Source organism: Panthera tigris, chromosome B2 (assembly GCF_018350195.1).
Source record: "Panthera tigris isolate Pti1 chromosome B2, P.tigris_Pti1_mat1.1, whole genome shotgun sequence".
Lineage (NCBI taxonomy): Eukaryota > Metazoa > Chordata > Mammalia > Carnivora > Felidae > Panthera > Panthera tigris.
In genome coordinates this window covers 31,982,090-31,996,718 of record NC_056664.1, presented here as the reverse complement: position 1 = coordinate 31,996,718, position 14,629 = coordinate 31,982,090, and the positions used below count along the sequence as shown (strand labels likewise).

At 55.7% G+C, this 14,629-nt stretch overlaps 3 protein-coding genes across 4 annotated transcripts; 1 reads left to right on the top strand and 2 right to left on the bottom strand.

Annotated features, from left to right (window-relative positions):
* Positions 1-1,330: 1,330 nt before the first annotated feature.
* HSD17B8 (hydroxysteroid 17-beta dehydrogenase 8) lies at positions 1,331-3,591 on the bottom strand. Its single transcript, XM_042986106.1, has 9 exons — positions 3,497-3,591; positions 3,087-3,304; positions 2,868-2,984; positions 2,665-2,757; positions 2,477-2,562; positions 2,274-2,358; positions 2,022-2,064; positions 1,716-1,790; positions 1,331-1,521 (listed from the first exon to the last, which is right to left on the bottom strand). The coding sequence occupies exons 1-9, from the start codon at positions 3,540-3,542 to the stop codon at positions 1,505-1,507; spliced, it is 780 nt and encodes a 259-aa protein (XP_042842040.1). The 5' UTR covers positions 3,543-3,591; the 3' UTR covers positions 1,331-1,504.
* A 184-nt stretch (positions 3,592-3,775) lies between these two features.
* SLC39A7 (solute carrier family 39 member 7) lies at positions 3,776-7,404 on the bottom strand. 2 transcript variants are annotated; one of them, XM_007093232.3, is made up of 8 exons: positions 7,312-7,404; positions 6,587-7,001; positions 6,328-6,496; positions 6,113-6,166; positions 5,815-5,979; positions 5,529-5,669; positions 5,127-5,323; positions 3,776-4,670 (listed from the first exon to the last, which is right to left on the bottom strand). In XM_007093232.3, the coding sequence occupies exons 2-8, from the start codon at positions 6,995-6,997 to the stop codon at positions 4,398-4,400; spliced, it is 1,410 nt and encodes a 469-aa protein (XP_007093294.1). In that variant the 5' UTR covers positions 6,998-7,001; positions 7,312-7,404; the 3' UTR covers positions 3,776-4,397. The 2 variants fall into 2 exon arrangements, with proteins under 2 accessions (XP_007093294.1, XP_007093295.1); XM_007093233.2 differs by lacking the exon at positions 7,312-7,404 and having other exon boundaries at positions 6,328-6,480; positions 6,855-6,906.
* A 93-nt stretch (positions 7,405-7,497) lies between these two features.
* RXRB (retinoid X receptor beta) lies at positions 7,498-14,264 on the top strand. Its single transcript, XM_042986104.1, is given in 11 exon segments — positions 7,498-8,005; positions 8,678-8,815; positions 8,818-8,924; positions 9,436-9,592; positions 9,949-10,128; positions 11,263-11,435; positions 11,838-11,967; positions 12,163-12,295; positions 12,411-12,502; positions 12,797-12,902; positions 13,000-14,264. Coding segments are annotated over 11 exon segments (1,596 nt in total). The 5' UTR covers positions 7,498-7,773; the 3' UTR covers positions 13,148-14,264.
* The last annotated feature ends 365 nt before the right edge of the window (positions 14,265-14,629 follow it).

Below are 14,629 nucleotides of genomic sequence, written 5' to 3'. Positions count from 1 at the left end.
CCGTAACCCCAGCCCGGCATTCCGGGGAGGGGAGGGGGAAGGCTGGAAAGGATCTTCGGCCTTTTCAGTCTTCCAGTCCTGTGAACGCAACTAAATCCGGATGAGCCCGGGATTCCCCTTACCACCCTGGGGACTTGCTGCACCCTTCGCTTTGGCTCTCCCTAGACCCTCCGACCCGCTCTCCCCTCGAGGTTTGGGGACAGCGGCTCGGGACGTCCAGACTCAACTCTCGGCCGGAGCCATAGACTCGAGAATTGCGTTTGGACAATCAAGAGCCGCGGCCCGGGGCGGGGGAGGGAGGCGCACGGGAGGAACAGGGGAATGGAGACACCACGCGGAAGCAGGGACACACACACACACACACACACACACACACACACACACACACACACACACGATGGGGCGCCTATAGGGGAGGGGGTGTGCGCGTGTGGGTGGGTGGGGGCACAAGGGGCAGAATGTCTGGAGTGGGAAGCGGACAGAAGCCTCCTCCAGGACTTTTCTGTAAAGGAAGGGGACAGGGAGGAAAGAGAAGAGGAAGGGGCAGAGCGATCCCCATTGAGGGCAGGGGATGAGATGTGGGGGGGGCGGGGGGGAAAGACCGTAGTGGGCGTCCTGTCTCCTCCAGCCTGAGCTGGGGCTCCCGGACTTGGGCTGCAGCTGCCAGGGGGTAGCCTGTTTCTGGGACAAGGCAGCCCTGGGTCCCCTCGCCCCCTCCCCCAGTTCCCCCCTACTTCCCTGTCCTCTCCTTCAGTCCGTGGCCAGTCCTTATGTGGGCTCCAGAGTCGATTAGCGCGGACCCCCTCCCCTTCCTCCTCCTCCTCCCAGCCCCCTCCCTTCTGCTCTCCTCCAGCCCCTTTCATCGGCTGGTCCATTCCCCTAATCCTGGCCCCCTCCCCTAATCCCCCCCACCCGACCCCAGGCCGGCTGCAGCTATTGTAAGGTGGAGAGAAAGGGGGGGGGGGGGACTCAGAAAAGGGAGGGGGTGGGGAGGGCCACCTGTTCCAAGACCCCCTCCCAAGGCCAGACTGGACACCAGGATGGGGCCATGAACAAACCACCCTTGGGGACCATAAGGACCCAGGGAATTGGGGAGAGGGTACTGGGGCTGTAGGACCAGTGGAAGGGGGTGGGGGCAGAGACCCCCTCCCTCTATAAAGACCCAGAATGTCACGCATACACAGTGACATACACTCTCTCCTCTCACACCCGGCGGCGGGGGTTGCCCTGGGAGACCAGGCAGTGAAAGGGAACAATCCTTCGGGAAAGGGAAAGGAGGGGGAGGTGGGGAAGGGTCTGAGGGCTTAGACACAAGAAGAACCGGAGGTGGCAGGGAAGAGGATTTGGAATTTATTAGGGTCACAAGCACCCCTGCCTCCCATATTCAGCATTCCAGAGCCATACACTGCCACCCCTTTTGTAGCCTGGGAACTCAGAGTCCTCATCAGCAGGAGGCCGGGTGGAGTGGTGGGGGAGTGAGCAGAATCCAGGGTCCGTGAAGCAGTTACATGAAAAGACCTCCTGGGAGGGGCAGAAACATTTGGACAGATGCATAGGTGGAGACAAATGGGCTGGGGGGGGGGGTGCCCAGTTCAGTCCCTCGCCTATGGGAACTTCTGCTCTTCCCTTAGTGGCTCCAGACTCCCTTCTCTTGCTTTCTCTTATCATCTGGGTTCCACTTCTCTGCCTTCTCCCTCCCCATGATGGCCTCATACCAGTGACTTCCACTGAGGCCCCTGTGATGTATCCACTGTCTTCAGATGCCAAGAATGCGACCACATCTGCCACATCTATGGGAATGGTGGGGAAAAGGCAGAATCCTATTCACTTTCATAGATCCAAAGTCATCACCTCCCACCAGAACCCCTCCCCACCAACACACACACACACACACACACACACACACACACACACACACACACCAACCACCAATCCTGGTGAGATCCTTTCAGATCCCACAAAGTTTGGGATTTCTTCATTCAGGCCCCCTCCCTAACTCCTTTTCCTTATTCAGTGCTCACCCTCAGGATCCCCCAAATGCCCCATCGGGATCATTCCAGTCACCTGTAAGAAAACACTCATACATGTGTAAATGTTTCTTTTACTTTTTTTTTTTTTTTTTGGTAGGCTGTCTGTGGCACCTTTTTCTTTTTTCATTCCTTGTACACTTATTGAATATCTACTAATTGTCAGGCCCTGTGCTCAGCATTCTCTCTGAAGCCCAGAGAGATTGGGTGTCTGAATAACTCTGCCCTCTACCCACAGCCTCCTACCTTGTCCAGCACTTTCTGTGGCACTTTCTGTGTCATGGGTGTTGTAATGAACCCTGGGAGGACAGAGTTACAGCGGATCCCATGTCTGTGGAAGGGAGAGTGGCTGCTGACTCTGGAAAGGGCTGAACACTGACACACCCCCTCCCCAGACCTCCCACATGGCTCAGCAAATCCCTCTGTACCCCCAGCTGTGTCTGACTAACCGGCCAAGTTCTCGAGCTGCAGTCTGGGTCAGCCCAATCACTCCAGCCTTGGATGCTGCGTAGTTTGTCTGACCCATGTTCCCCACCTATAGGTGAGTCAGAGATTTGGAATGAGTCAGGAATCCCAAGGAGGGGCTCTCCTCTCTGTGCCCAACTGGCTGGCTGACCTTCTCCTAACTCAACCTGACCTTCCCTGTGATGCTACTGATGTTGATGATGGAACCATGACAACCACTGGACACCAGGAGTTGGGCTGCAGCTTGAGTGACTAGAAAGATGCCCTGGTGGGGAAAGAGTAACAAGGCAGAAAGGAACAGTTGGGTGACAGTCCTCCTCCAGTTCCCTCCCCCAGGCTAGAGAAACCAGAAGTCACAGGTTCAGAAGTCGCCACCTTGAGGTTGACAGCTATGACTTTGTCCCAGTCATTCTCAGACATGTGGAGCAGAAACTCATCCCTGGTGATCCCAGCACAGGACACAACGACGGACGGTGGGCGAGAAAAGCAGGCCTATGGAAGGGGGCGGTTACACACCAAAACCCAAGTAGAGCCGGGTTAGTGAAGACAATCAATGTTGGCTCTTTAAAAGGGGCGAGGTCGTCTCGCGTTCACCTGTACTTGTTCCAGCAGGCGCTTGACCGCCCCGGCCTCAGACACGTCAGCCTGGAAGGCTGCGTGGCCCCCGCAGGGCGCCACCTCCTCGCTCCCCCGCCCGCCCAGCAGCCGCACCGTCTCGCTTGCCGCCGCCTCGTCCAGGTCGCAAGCGGCCACGGCGGCCCCCTCTCTGGCCAGGCGCACACTGACAGCTCGGCCGATGCCGCTACCCGCGCCTGAGGTGGGAGAGAACACACGGAGTGGGGGGAAGGGGAGAAAGGGAGGAGTAGGCAGGGTCAGGGGTCAACAGGGCGCAAAGTAGTAAAATTCGGACCAGGGGCCAGAGGTCACAGCAGCTGCAGACCCCAAGGGCGCCCCCGGACAACACTCCGGCACCCCGACCCGCCCTGGAAGAACATTCCCTCAACCTGTGACCAGGGCCAGCGCCGAGCGGAGACGGAGCTGAGACGCCATGTCCGCCGGCGGGTGGGCGGGCACTGAACCCAGCACTGAACCAATCCTAGCGCAGAGGAGGCGTGGCAAGAGCAAAGCCGCGCCAACCTAAGCCCGGCCAGCGTTGAGCCTTCGGCGGCCGCCAGCACAGGCTGACCCTCCACCGCGGGGGCGTGGTCACGCGCCACCGCTTGGGGGCCTGGGGAATGGGATGCTGAGGGGCCCTCATTCTCTCAAAAAAGACAAAGACCGCGTTTGGGGCGGAAGATCCGAGGACTTTATTTCCGGTTACCACCCCTACCCCTCAATTCAAACAGTGATATCAAAAGAATAGGAAAAAAAAATCAGGCCATGAGATTGGCAAGCCCACCTCCCCCCCTCAATCACTCCCAAATCAGGACACACGATTGATGTTTAATTGATGTATATCCCCACTCTTCCTGCTACCCACTCTGTCCAGGGCTCTGGTCTTCCCTGAAGCTTCCACCAACAGGTGGGAAGGGAGGGCGGACCTTGGATAAACCTGCTCTTGGTAGCTTGGTTTTCTGCAAACAGGTTCGGTAGGGGACACGGGGTAGGCTGTCATCACCTCTCTTCTCCAGCCTTCTTCATGGCCCCATTTAACTCCCTAAACCCAACAACATGGTCAGCACATGACTAACACTATGGTCCCTCTGACTTCTCATTCTCACTTCTGCAGCTCTTATAAGACTGCAAAATCTTGATGGCCCTAATGCCAACGTTACCACTTCCCTAGCTTACAACTTCCTTCAGCAGACATCCCTGGCCAGGGTCCCCAACTTCCACAGACTCCTGACCTTGAAGGCTTACATACTAGAGATTTAGGGCTGGAGTGGGGACGGTTTACCCCACCTCTCACTCGAGGTGGGCAATCAGCACCATCATGACAACTCCCCCTAGCAGCCCCAGCACCTCCAGAAGTGACTGCAATGGTGATGCCTCCCTCAACAGCTCAGGCAACACGGACACCGTTGCTACATAGATGAAGCCACCTGCAGTGAATGGCAGAACCCAGCCAGGACCTGTACCACTTGCAACTTCACTGCCCACTGCCCCTCCTTCAGTTAGGAGGGCACAGGCTGTGCCTGCCAGTGCCCCTATTGCCGTCAGTAGTTGCAGACGCATCGCCTGGTGGGCAGAAAAGACAGAAAGGCATTCAACAACATCTAAAGATGATCAGTGGTTAGGCATGTTTGGTGGGGTACAGGTATATATGGGTAGGGTGCATGTCTTTGGGACCTGAAGAATAAGGCAAAAAGAGGAGGATCTAGAATTGACACTTTCTGAAAAACCTAAAAATATCAAAGAGGTCCTTTCCACAGAACTTCTGATTCGGAAGGTCAGGGTGGGGGTCAGTGTAAAACACCCTCATAAACCACTCAGATGGTTTGTGGACTAGAATTCAAGAAATACTGAGCCACAGGACAAAGAAACAGAAGTTCTTCTCCCTCGTTTCTAGAGGCTGTGTTGTTTGTAACAGTACCAACTTGTCTGAACCTAATGAGAGGCGATCTTGGGTTTTGGGTGGGTGAACAGGAGAGGTAAAGACTGAGGCAATCGTGTCTCGCGCACATCATTACCAACCTGTTTTTTGCTGCACCCAGACTGGACCAGGATGGCAAAGTCCCCAACTTCATGGGGCACTTCATGTAGCAGAACAGTCATTGTGGTCAGGATCCCTAGCCCCCGACCTCCTCTAAATGAAGCACCAATAGCCAGACCATCTGTGAAGTTGTGTGCCAGGTCAGCAGCCAGATTCAGGTACCCTGATACACGCAGATCTTGTACAAGTAAAAAGGAAGACAATGGTTAGAGTCATCTACCACCCCTTGTCCCAGCCCTTCAGCCATTATCACATCTCCCCCCAGAGACCACTTCACATCCAGCCCCTTCATGTTTCTCAGACACCTGCCATTACCCACAGTGTATATTCCATGTGATTTGTGATATCCTTTGCCCAAGTTTATCGATAACCTTGGCCCTCACCTGAACCTTTTTTTTCCTCTTCAGAATTCTGAGGTCTCACTGGCCCATCTTTGAGCCCTGTGCTCCCTCCTCTCCTCTTCCGAGACCCACCTGCTTCCTTTTCTTCTTCCTCTGAGCTCTGTTTCTCCTTTGAAGAACGCTCTGAGGGAAGAAGTTAGTAGAGTGGAGAACAGAAATCTCCAGAAATGTCCTCAAAAGGGAAGTCCCCTCCTGCTGAAGAGCTGTAAGGTAAGGGGATTCTGCAGCAGGCAAGGTGGCTTTCAAGGAAAGCTGTTCATGTACTCACCCTGTCTTCCATGCCCATGACCTCCCTGTGTGTGACCATGAGCGTGTCCATGTCCGTGACTGTGTCCATGTCCTCCTTTCACATGTCTCACAAATTTCTCCACCACAAGAAAGGCAACAATTCCACTGAGGACCCACAGTCCCACAGACAGAATGGGGCCCTGGCCTGGGAATAGAGGCATTGAGACATTAAGGGAAATATGGATTCCAGACTCCTCCTCCCCAAGTTACAGGAGGAGAACAGGGAGGGAAAGACCTCTCTTAACATCCCAATACATCTCCATCCACCCCTTCCTCACCACTGTGGGAGTGTCCATGTCCAGGCTGCTCCAGAGGGTGGTGAGAATGAGGTTCTAGAGGAAGGGGGAGAAAAAGCCAGATGAGTGAACACTCTGTCCAAGGGGCATGCATTTGGGGGAATATTGGAAGGTCAAGGATCACAAAGGATGAAGAACCCTTCTGCCCAGAGAATAAAATATGTTAAGATTTGCAGTAGTGGCCAAAAATCACTTACCCAGGGCATGAGGAATGAGGTGCAGAAAGGCATCTCCCAGGAGCCCACCGGAAGCAAAACTGAGCAAGATCTGGAGCAGAGAGCGGTGCCGGGGGGAGTTTGATTCCACAGGGATAAGGAAGAGGACAAAAAATGGAGCTGCGGAGATCAGCACTGTGGCTCCCAGTGCCTGGTGAGGGGAGAGTCAGGGGTCAAGTGGTGTGGTGTTTCCCAACAATCCAGAACCGGCCCCTCTCTCTCCCAGCCCCTGGGGACTCACATAGGCCCAGAGAGTGACAGTATCCAGGTCCTGCTTGATGCCTGGAGCCCCAGACTCCCCATAGCCTCCATGGCTGTGCTCATGGTCATGTCCATGTCCTCTGTGGTAGAGGCTCTCATGGGATTGGCCATGGCTATGGCCATGGTGCAAATCCTCATGTGAATGTCCATGTTCGTGACCGTGGGTATGCCCATGCCAGATGCTCTCGTGAGTGTGGCCATGGCCATGGGCATGACTGTGTCCATGGTGAAAATCCTCTTGTGAGCGCCTGTGGCTGTGGCCATGGAAGTCTTCGTGCAGGTCCTGGTGCAGGTCGCCATGACCCCCGTGTCCGGCCACTAGCAGCCCCAAGGCCGCCCAGGTCAGCAGTCCCATGGCCACCCAGTGGGGAGCCCCCAGGCCCCTGGCCATCACGCTGACCAGAGGGACAGAGACAGTGACTCCACTTGACCCTCAACTCTACACCTATGCAGGGTCAGTTTTACTCCGTTCGTGCCCTCCGTCCACTTCTATGGGCCGCTCCCCCGTTCCGTTCTGTCCCCACCCACATTGTTCCCAAGACTCGGTCTCTTTATCTCGAACCCCCTCCCGGATGCAGGGCCCTGGGACACCGCTCTAGGCTTTGATCCTCCACTTTATGGACTCTCTGGGCCCTAGTCTCTATGATCCACTAGAAGATGGAAAAGGTCTGGAAAGGACGATAGGGTAAAGCAGGGAATTCTCACCGGCTTCAGGATCTTCTCCTTTCCCGGTTTGCTCGGACGTGGCAGTCCCGCCTCTGGCTCCCGCGAGAACAGGAAGTTCCGCTCCACTTCCGTCCCGATACCTTTACCAAGATGGCGACACACCGGTGGCGGCGAGGCCACGCTGCTCTGGCGCGCATGCGCAGGTGTGGAGGTTATTTGAGGGGAGGCTGGGCGAGGCCGGCTAACTGGGCTGAGGAGACCGCCTCCTCCGTCTGCAACTAGACGAGGGGGCGGGAACTAGCACGGAGACTTCCCGTCTATACCAAGATGGCTGCCATATCGGCGCTGTCATTTTGGTACAGAGCAGAGCGAAGCGCTTAATTCGACCCGGTTCAGGCCAGAGTCTTTTTCTCTGGGGCTTCCTCGTGCTCAGCTAGTCCCCCGGTCAATACGTGGGAATCCCTGGTACCTCTACGGTATCCTTGCATTCACCCAAGAGTCATGTCTTGGGCTGCTCGCCCGCCCTTCCTCCCCCAGCGGCATGCCGCAGGGCAGTGTGGGCCGGTGGGGGTGCGAAAAGAAATGCATTGTGGGGTCGCCTCCCGGTGGCGGCGGCGACGGCCCTGGCTGGATCCCGCGGCGGCGGCGGCGGCGGCAGCAGCCGGAGAACAACAAACCCCGGAGCCGGAGCCAGGGGAGGCTGGACGGGACGGGATGGGCGACAGCGGGCGGGGTGAGTGTCCTAGCGGACGGACCGGCGAACCAGTCACCGCGTTATCTGCGACCCCTCCCCCCCGTCCCCTGGAGCTCTTTCCCTGGCGCTCCCGCCCCCTTGTTTGTAAACATGCGTCCCCTCCCTCCCGAGGGCCTTAGCGCCCTCCCCCACCGGGGCGGGGCGGGGGAGCTTCCGCCCTCCTTAGCTTTGGCTGTTTGAGGCCCCACAATCCAGAGGTCCCGGGCGTGGGATTTGAGTCCTCGAGTTTGGGGACTCTGGTCGTTTGAAGGCAGATTCTGCGTCCTAGGAAGGGTCCCTTCCACCTCTTTTCCTTGCACGCTCTGGCTACACGCTGGGAATGGAGGGGCTGTCAGTTCCACCCCACGTGCTGCCCCACCCACATAAGACATGTCTGGTTTGGGGTGACCAAACGGATTGCTTGGAATTGTCCCTCACTTGAACTATCCTGCCTTTTGTCAACCCCCTCCTCTCACCACAATTAGGAGTTAAACCGTTGTTTGACAACAGGGTGTTTCTGGACTTGAGGATGGGTGGGGTGGGTTGGGTTGGGGTGGGGCGCGGCGGGGGATTAGAGAGAATTAAAGTCTCCAGTTGGATGATCTAAGACTCATTTTCTCTTTTTGTCTTTCTGTCTGTGTGTCTCTGTGCCTGTACGTACCCCTCCCTCAGACTCCCGAAGCCCAGACAGTTCCTCCCCGAATCCCCTTCCCCAGGGGGCCCCTCCCCCTTCTCCTCCTGGCCTACCCCTACCCCCTTCAGCAGCCCCAACCCTTGGAGGTTCCGGGGCCCCACCCCCACCCCCGATGCCACCCCTCCACTGGGCTCCCCTTTCCCAGTCATCAGCTCTTCCATGGGGTCCCCTGGTCTGCCCCCTCCAGCTCCCCCAGGATTCTCCGGGCCTGTCAGCAGTCCCCAGGTGAGAGGTCGTGGCTCACTGACTGCCTCTCCACTTTCATTTCCTTGTTTTCCTTGTGACCCCAGATCCTTGTGTGAACTTCCCCATGGCCCACTGACCTTCCAGTCCTCTAATCCTGGCAGGCCTGTGGTCCTTGTGAGACCCCTTGCCCTTCCTGAGGTGACTGATCTTTCAGTGCATGCTTCCTTCCCAGCCCTATAAAAGAACCCGATATTCTGATGTCCCTTTCATCTATCAGTTATTTTTCTGCCCTTTTTATCCCATCTGCCGTCCTGAGATATATGCCCTTCAGGGCCCCTGTGTTGCACAATTTCAAGGAGAACTGTATGTCTCATTTTTGGGGGGTTGTGCTCCAAGGGTGGCCCTTCACATAGACTGCAATGTAAATAATGTCCTCTGTGATGTGCAATGCAGGGCCCTGCCTAGGTGGTAGGGAATGATTTCCATGACCTCTGAGAGATTCTCCTTCCCAGTGAGTCTCCCTGTGACTTCCCTATTTCCCCCATCCCAGATTAACTCAACAGTGTCGCTCCCTGGGGGTGGGTCTGGCCCCCCTGAAGATGTGAAGCCACCAGTCTTAGGGGTCCGGGGCCTGCACTGTCCACCCCCTCCAGGTGGCCCTGGGGCTGGTAAACGGCTATGTGCAATCTGCGGGGACCGAAGCTCAGGTATGGGGCTCAGAGATCATCGGAAAGGAAGAAAGAGAGTATCTGACATTTACCATCACCTGTGGGATTCCCAGGGGCTCATGGGGTTGCATTGGAGCAAGTGGATGGGAGGAAGCCTGGTGATGACTAAGGGACCTGAAGCTCAGATGTGGGATGGGGGATGGTCAGGGGGAAGAGGGGGCTGGTATAGGGTTTTTGAACAGTAAGGAGAGTGGGACCGGGTCATCCCTCATGTCCTGGTTCCCCATCTGTGTGGATGGATTTAAACTAAGTTTGCTGGGAGGGAAGTTGGCAAGGGACTTGATTGTGAGGGGTCTACATGCGGCCTTGCTGTTGCTGTTCCCATCTCCTTCAAGGCAAACACTACGGGGTTTACAGCTGTGAGGGCTGCAAAGGCTTCTTCAAGCGTACCATCCGTAAGGACCTGACCTACTCGTGCCGGGACAACAAGGACTGCACAGTGGACAAGCGCCAGCGAAACCGCTGTCAGTACTGCCGTTATCAGAAGTGCTTGGCCACTGGCATGAAGAGGGAGGGTAAGGGCCTGCGTCAGCCGGGCTTCCTTGGCTACCCTATGGGAGAGGAGGGAGGAGGTGGAGGGAAGACTGCAGGAAACTGCAGACTGTACCTCTCAGGACTGGACTGTTCTCCCTCCTCCTCCAGAGGGCGATATTTGATTTCTCTCTTCCCTCCTCATCAGCTCTTGTCTCTCGAATTCTGCTCTGTTCTCTTGAGTTTCCTTTTTTTAATGGGGCTGCTTCTCTGTGTCCGGCACCCATGACCCCTCCCATCTGGTGCTAGGGTAGGATAACTATTCCTTACCCATGATGAGTTTCTCTGTCTCCCCTTCACTAACCTGAATAGTTCCTCCTCTTTGACCAGTGCTTGTGTGCCTGTGATTTACCTCTCCCTCTCTCTCTGTCTCCCTGTTATCTGTGATTCCTCCTCCAAAGTCTGGGACTCTACTCTTTTGAAGCTGCAGACTTTACTGAAGACCTCAGGGCTGCCTCCCTTTCTCTTTCTCTTATCTTCTTAAGTCTAATGCTGGAATTTTCAGACACTTTAAGGTATCTTGGTCCACTGCCTCATTTTAGAGAAGATGAGCCTGAGGCCTGGTTTTCCTGGGGTCATGCAACGAAAGAGGGGGCAAGGCTGCAATCAGAACCCACAAGTTTGAAGACCCGGGCCAGTGATCCTTTCACTGTGGCTTTGTTGAATCAGAAGAGCACCAGATTTGCAGCCAGGCACACTTGGATTTAGATGGACGACTTGCTCTATGTTATGAGAACTTGGACAAGCTGTCTAACTTCTCCAAGCCCTAAAATTTTCATCTTTAATAACAAAGATAAGAGATCCTGGAATTTTCATAATAATTGAGTGAATGTTAAAATGTATTTGGCACATTTCTTAGACCCTAGGTTTAAATGTTAGTTTTCTTCCTAATTCCTTTATCCTGCCTTCCTCTTCTCCTTCTTGGCTTATTTATATGCTCTTTTATAGCCCCTGCTTCCAGACTCCCTAGTCTACCATTTCTAGTGACTTCTCTAATTTCTATAAATACCTCCTAAGGGCCTCGAGAACCCTGATAAGGCCCTAAAGACATTTCAGAACCCTTCACGGCTGACTGTTGACTTTCCACTTTTTCTTCTCCTCCCCTCCCCCCACCCCAGCGGTACAGGAGGAACGTCAGCGGGGGAAGGACAAGGACGGGGATGGGGAGGGGGCTGGGGGAGCCCCCGAGGAGATGCCTGTGGACAGGATCCTGGAGGCAGAGCTTGCCGTGGAGCAGAAGAGTGACCAGGGCGTTGAGGGTCCTGGGGGAACCGGGGGTAGCGGCAGCAGCGTGAGTGATGGGGTCAATCCACTCTCTCTCCTGATGGGGGATGGGGGACGGGAGTCTAGGTTGGTTCTATTTCCCTCTCCCCTCCCTTTACCCTCCATCCCCCCTAACACTGCCTGGGACTGGAAGTGCTGCCAAACAAGGTCTCTCAAACATCTGAGGTGGGTGTGATAGCTTTCTCTGTCCCCATCCCCAAACAACCCAGTGGTAGAACCATGGGCTAGTCCTAAATAAATAATTGTTTTCGCGAATGCCAGAAGAGAAGCCTGACTAATGGGGATTGGTTCAGATGGATTTGAAGGGAGACTCTAGATAAGGAGGTGGTGTCAGAAACCTCTTACAAGGGGGGGGGCTTCCAGTGTACCTCCAGACCTTCCGTAACTCTTACCCCCCCATCCCCTGCAGCCAAATGACCCCGTGACTAACATCTGTCAGGCAGCTGACAAACAGCTATTCACGCTTGTTGAGTGGGCGAAGAGGATCCCACACTTTTCTTCCTTGCCTCTGGATGACCAGGTCATATTGCTACGGGCAGGTCAGTGACCTTGGATCCCCTTTACCTCTTGATATTTGATCCCTGTTTGACCTTCTGACCTTCAGTGACCCCAGTGCATACTTACATACCAAGGGAGCCAAGTTCATTGATTTCCTCACTTCTTCTCTTCCCCTGATATGCTTTGAATCCCATGGTCTGAGCTCTGGCTCCTGACCCTTGCCGCCCCCCACGCAGGCTGGAACGAGCTCCTCATTGCTTCCTTCTCCCACCGATCCATTGATGTCCGAGATGGCATCCTCCTCGCCACAGGTCTTCATGTGCACCGCAACTCAGCCCATTCTGCAGGCGTGGGAGCCATCTTTGATCGGTCAGTGGCCTTCGGCTAGGCTGGCCTGTAGGTAGAGGGGGTGGGGCTATAGGCTGGTCCGTGTCCAAGGCTGGCTGAGCTGTGACCTTTGAGTGACCTGCAGGTCCCTCTCCAGGGTGCTGACAGAGCTAGTGTCCAAAATGCGTGACATGAGGATGGACAAGACAGAGCTTGGCTGCCTGAGGGCAATCATTCTGTTCAATCCAGGTAAGAGGAGGATTACCCCTGTTTCTCAAGACCAAGGCAACCTTGGAGCCTCCTCTTCTCCGGAGACTCCTAAGTTACCCAGCTATCCCCCTCAATCTGGAACTCTCCCAGCTGACCAAGAAAAACCCACATGCACTGATATGTTCCCCTTTGGCCCTATTCCACAACTTAGCCAGGCATCTGTTAAAGGGCCAGTAGGTGGGGCCCAAAAGGGACATCGTGTGGGCCACATCTCCACATTTGTCCTGATTTGATTTATCTTCCTTCTTCCTCCTTTCTTCCCTGCCATCCCAGATGCCAAGGGTCTCTCCAACCCCAGTGAGGTGGAGGTTCTGAGGGAGAAAGTGTACGCATCACTGGAGACCTACTGCAAACAGAAGTACCCTGAGCAGCAGGGACGGTGAGAAGGAGCTGTGGGGGTGTGGGGTTGTGGGGTGCCATGAAGTTGTGTTCAGGGCCCGTGTGGTTCCAGCTGTCTTCTCCCACCTCTGCTTCAGGTTTGCCAAGCTGCTGCTACGTCTTCCTGCCCTCAGGTCCATCGGCCTTAAGTGTCTAGAACATCTGTTTTTCTTCAAGCTCATTGGAGACACCCCCATTGACACCTTCCTCATGGAGATGCTTGAGGCTCCCCACCAGCTGGCCTGAGCCCAGACCTACACGTGGTACTCCTCACACTTGAGGAGTACACATCTGAGAGGGACTCCAGCCTTGGGGGCACGGTGGGGAGGGACCGTGTCCTAGAATCTTGGTGGGGTGAGGAGTACGGGGCAGAGTTGAGACCTCCAAGGGGATCCATAAACCCTCCAAGAGGTTTGCTTGATATCCCAAGTCAGAGGGGACCCCAGATCCTTGTGAGGGCTGGACCTCATCCTTCAGTGACCTTGAGTCTCTGAATTTGTCTTGGGTCTGTCATGATTTGGGGTGATTTCTTACCCCCTGCCTGGAACGATCTCTCCTTCCCCCAGCACAAAGCACTGGCCTTGCTCACAGGACCTTGCTTCCTTCTCATCTTGCCTCACTTAGCTACCCATGTGAAGAGAGAAAATGGGAACTCTCCTGGAGATGGATACTGGGGGGCAGGCCCCCCAAACTGATGGACATGGGAGTAGCACTCTGACAGGCTTTCCTCCAGGCCTTGACAGCCTTGACAGTAGCCCAGCAGGTGGGGGCTACTCTGGAAGAGGGAGGAGCCCTGTCACTGTCTCCTGTTCAGAGCCCCCCTCACACTTCACCTCCTGCTGCAGTCAGACTGAATAAAAAGGTGGTGGTGGTTAAGGGGTGGGTGAAGATGTAGGAACCGATCTGCTATTTTTAATTTCCTCTGAGGATAGAGACTTGCAGTTAGACTCAAAGAAGTACTGTACTTTCCCAGGTTGACTAAGAAATGCCAGTGGTGGAGGTGGTGTTTGGGAAAGGCAGGGCCCTGAGATGGTCTGTCCCTGGGGCCCTTCAAGCACTGGCCTTCCCTATCCCCTCCCCCATCTCTTGTCTAACTTGGGGAAGGGGCCTGGGATGTGATGGCAGGGTGGTTTGGTGAGTAATCCTCAGGCCCTTCCTTTCACAGCCTTCCCCCAGACCTGGGCACAGTGTAGACTGGGGACACAGGACCCTGGCCTGAGAATTGAGGGGGGGATGGTCAGCCTGCAGAGATAGGGTGCTGGGGCTGCATGATTTTTGCCTCGCAGCCCTTCTCTCTGGGTTTCCTTTCCCTTCTCTTTCACTCACACATAAAATAGCTTTCAAATTAAAATCGCTGTTTTCTGGACTGAGGTGACTGTGTTGGGGGGGCGCAGCACTGCGTTGGCCGCGTGTGTGTGTGTGTGTGTGTGGGGGGGGGGGGGGGGCATCCGGTCGGGAGCTGCGGACGAGCTCCCTTGACGCCGCCGCCGAGGTTCCCCGGGGCCTGAGAGGCGGGCACAGGGTGGGGGACACAAGGCGCGCTTTGTCGGGGAGGGGGGAGAGGGTGTGCCAGGCTGGGGGCGGGGCCGGCCGGAGGAGGAAGAGGGGGGCAGCTGATTCTCAAAGGCGCCTTGTTCGCTTGCGCCCTCCTAGCGCCAGCGGGCGGCGGCGCCTCGGCTCGCTCCTGTCTTCTCCGGCCGCGCCACGGGCTCCGGGCAGACCCGGCGC

What these genes read in the sequence shown, in the direction of transcription:
- HSD17B8 (XM_042986106.1), bottom strand. Translation starts at nt 3,542, where the DNA reads ATGGCGTCTCAGCTCCGTCTCCGCTCGGCGCTGGCCCTGGTCACAG. An exon ending in GCCTGCTGGAACAAGTACAG is followed by an intron (nt 2,985 to 3,086) that starts GTGAACGCGAGA and finishes CCCCTTCCATAG; the next exon opens with GCCTGCTTTTCTCGCCCACC. An exon ending in TCAGTAGCATCACAGGGAAG is followed by an intron (nt 2,563 to 2,664) that starts GTCAGGTTGAGT and finishes ACTCACCTATAG; the next exon opens with GTGGGGAACATGGGTCAGAC.
- SLC39A7 (XM_007093232.3), bottom strand. Translation starts at nt 6,997, where the DNA reads ATGGCCAGGGGCCTGGGGGCTCCCCACTGGGTGGCCATGGGACTGCTG. An exon ending in TCATGGGCATGGAAGACAGG is followed by an intron (nt 5,670 to 5,814) that starts GTGAGTACATGA and finishes TTCTTCCCTCAG; the next exon opens with AGCGTTCTTCAAAGGAGAAA. An exon ending in AGAGGAAAAAAAAGGTTCAG is followed by an intron (nt 5,324 to 5,528) that starts GTGAGGGCCAAG and finishes TACTTGTACAAG; the next exon opens with ATCTGCGTGTATCAGGGTAC.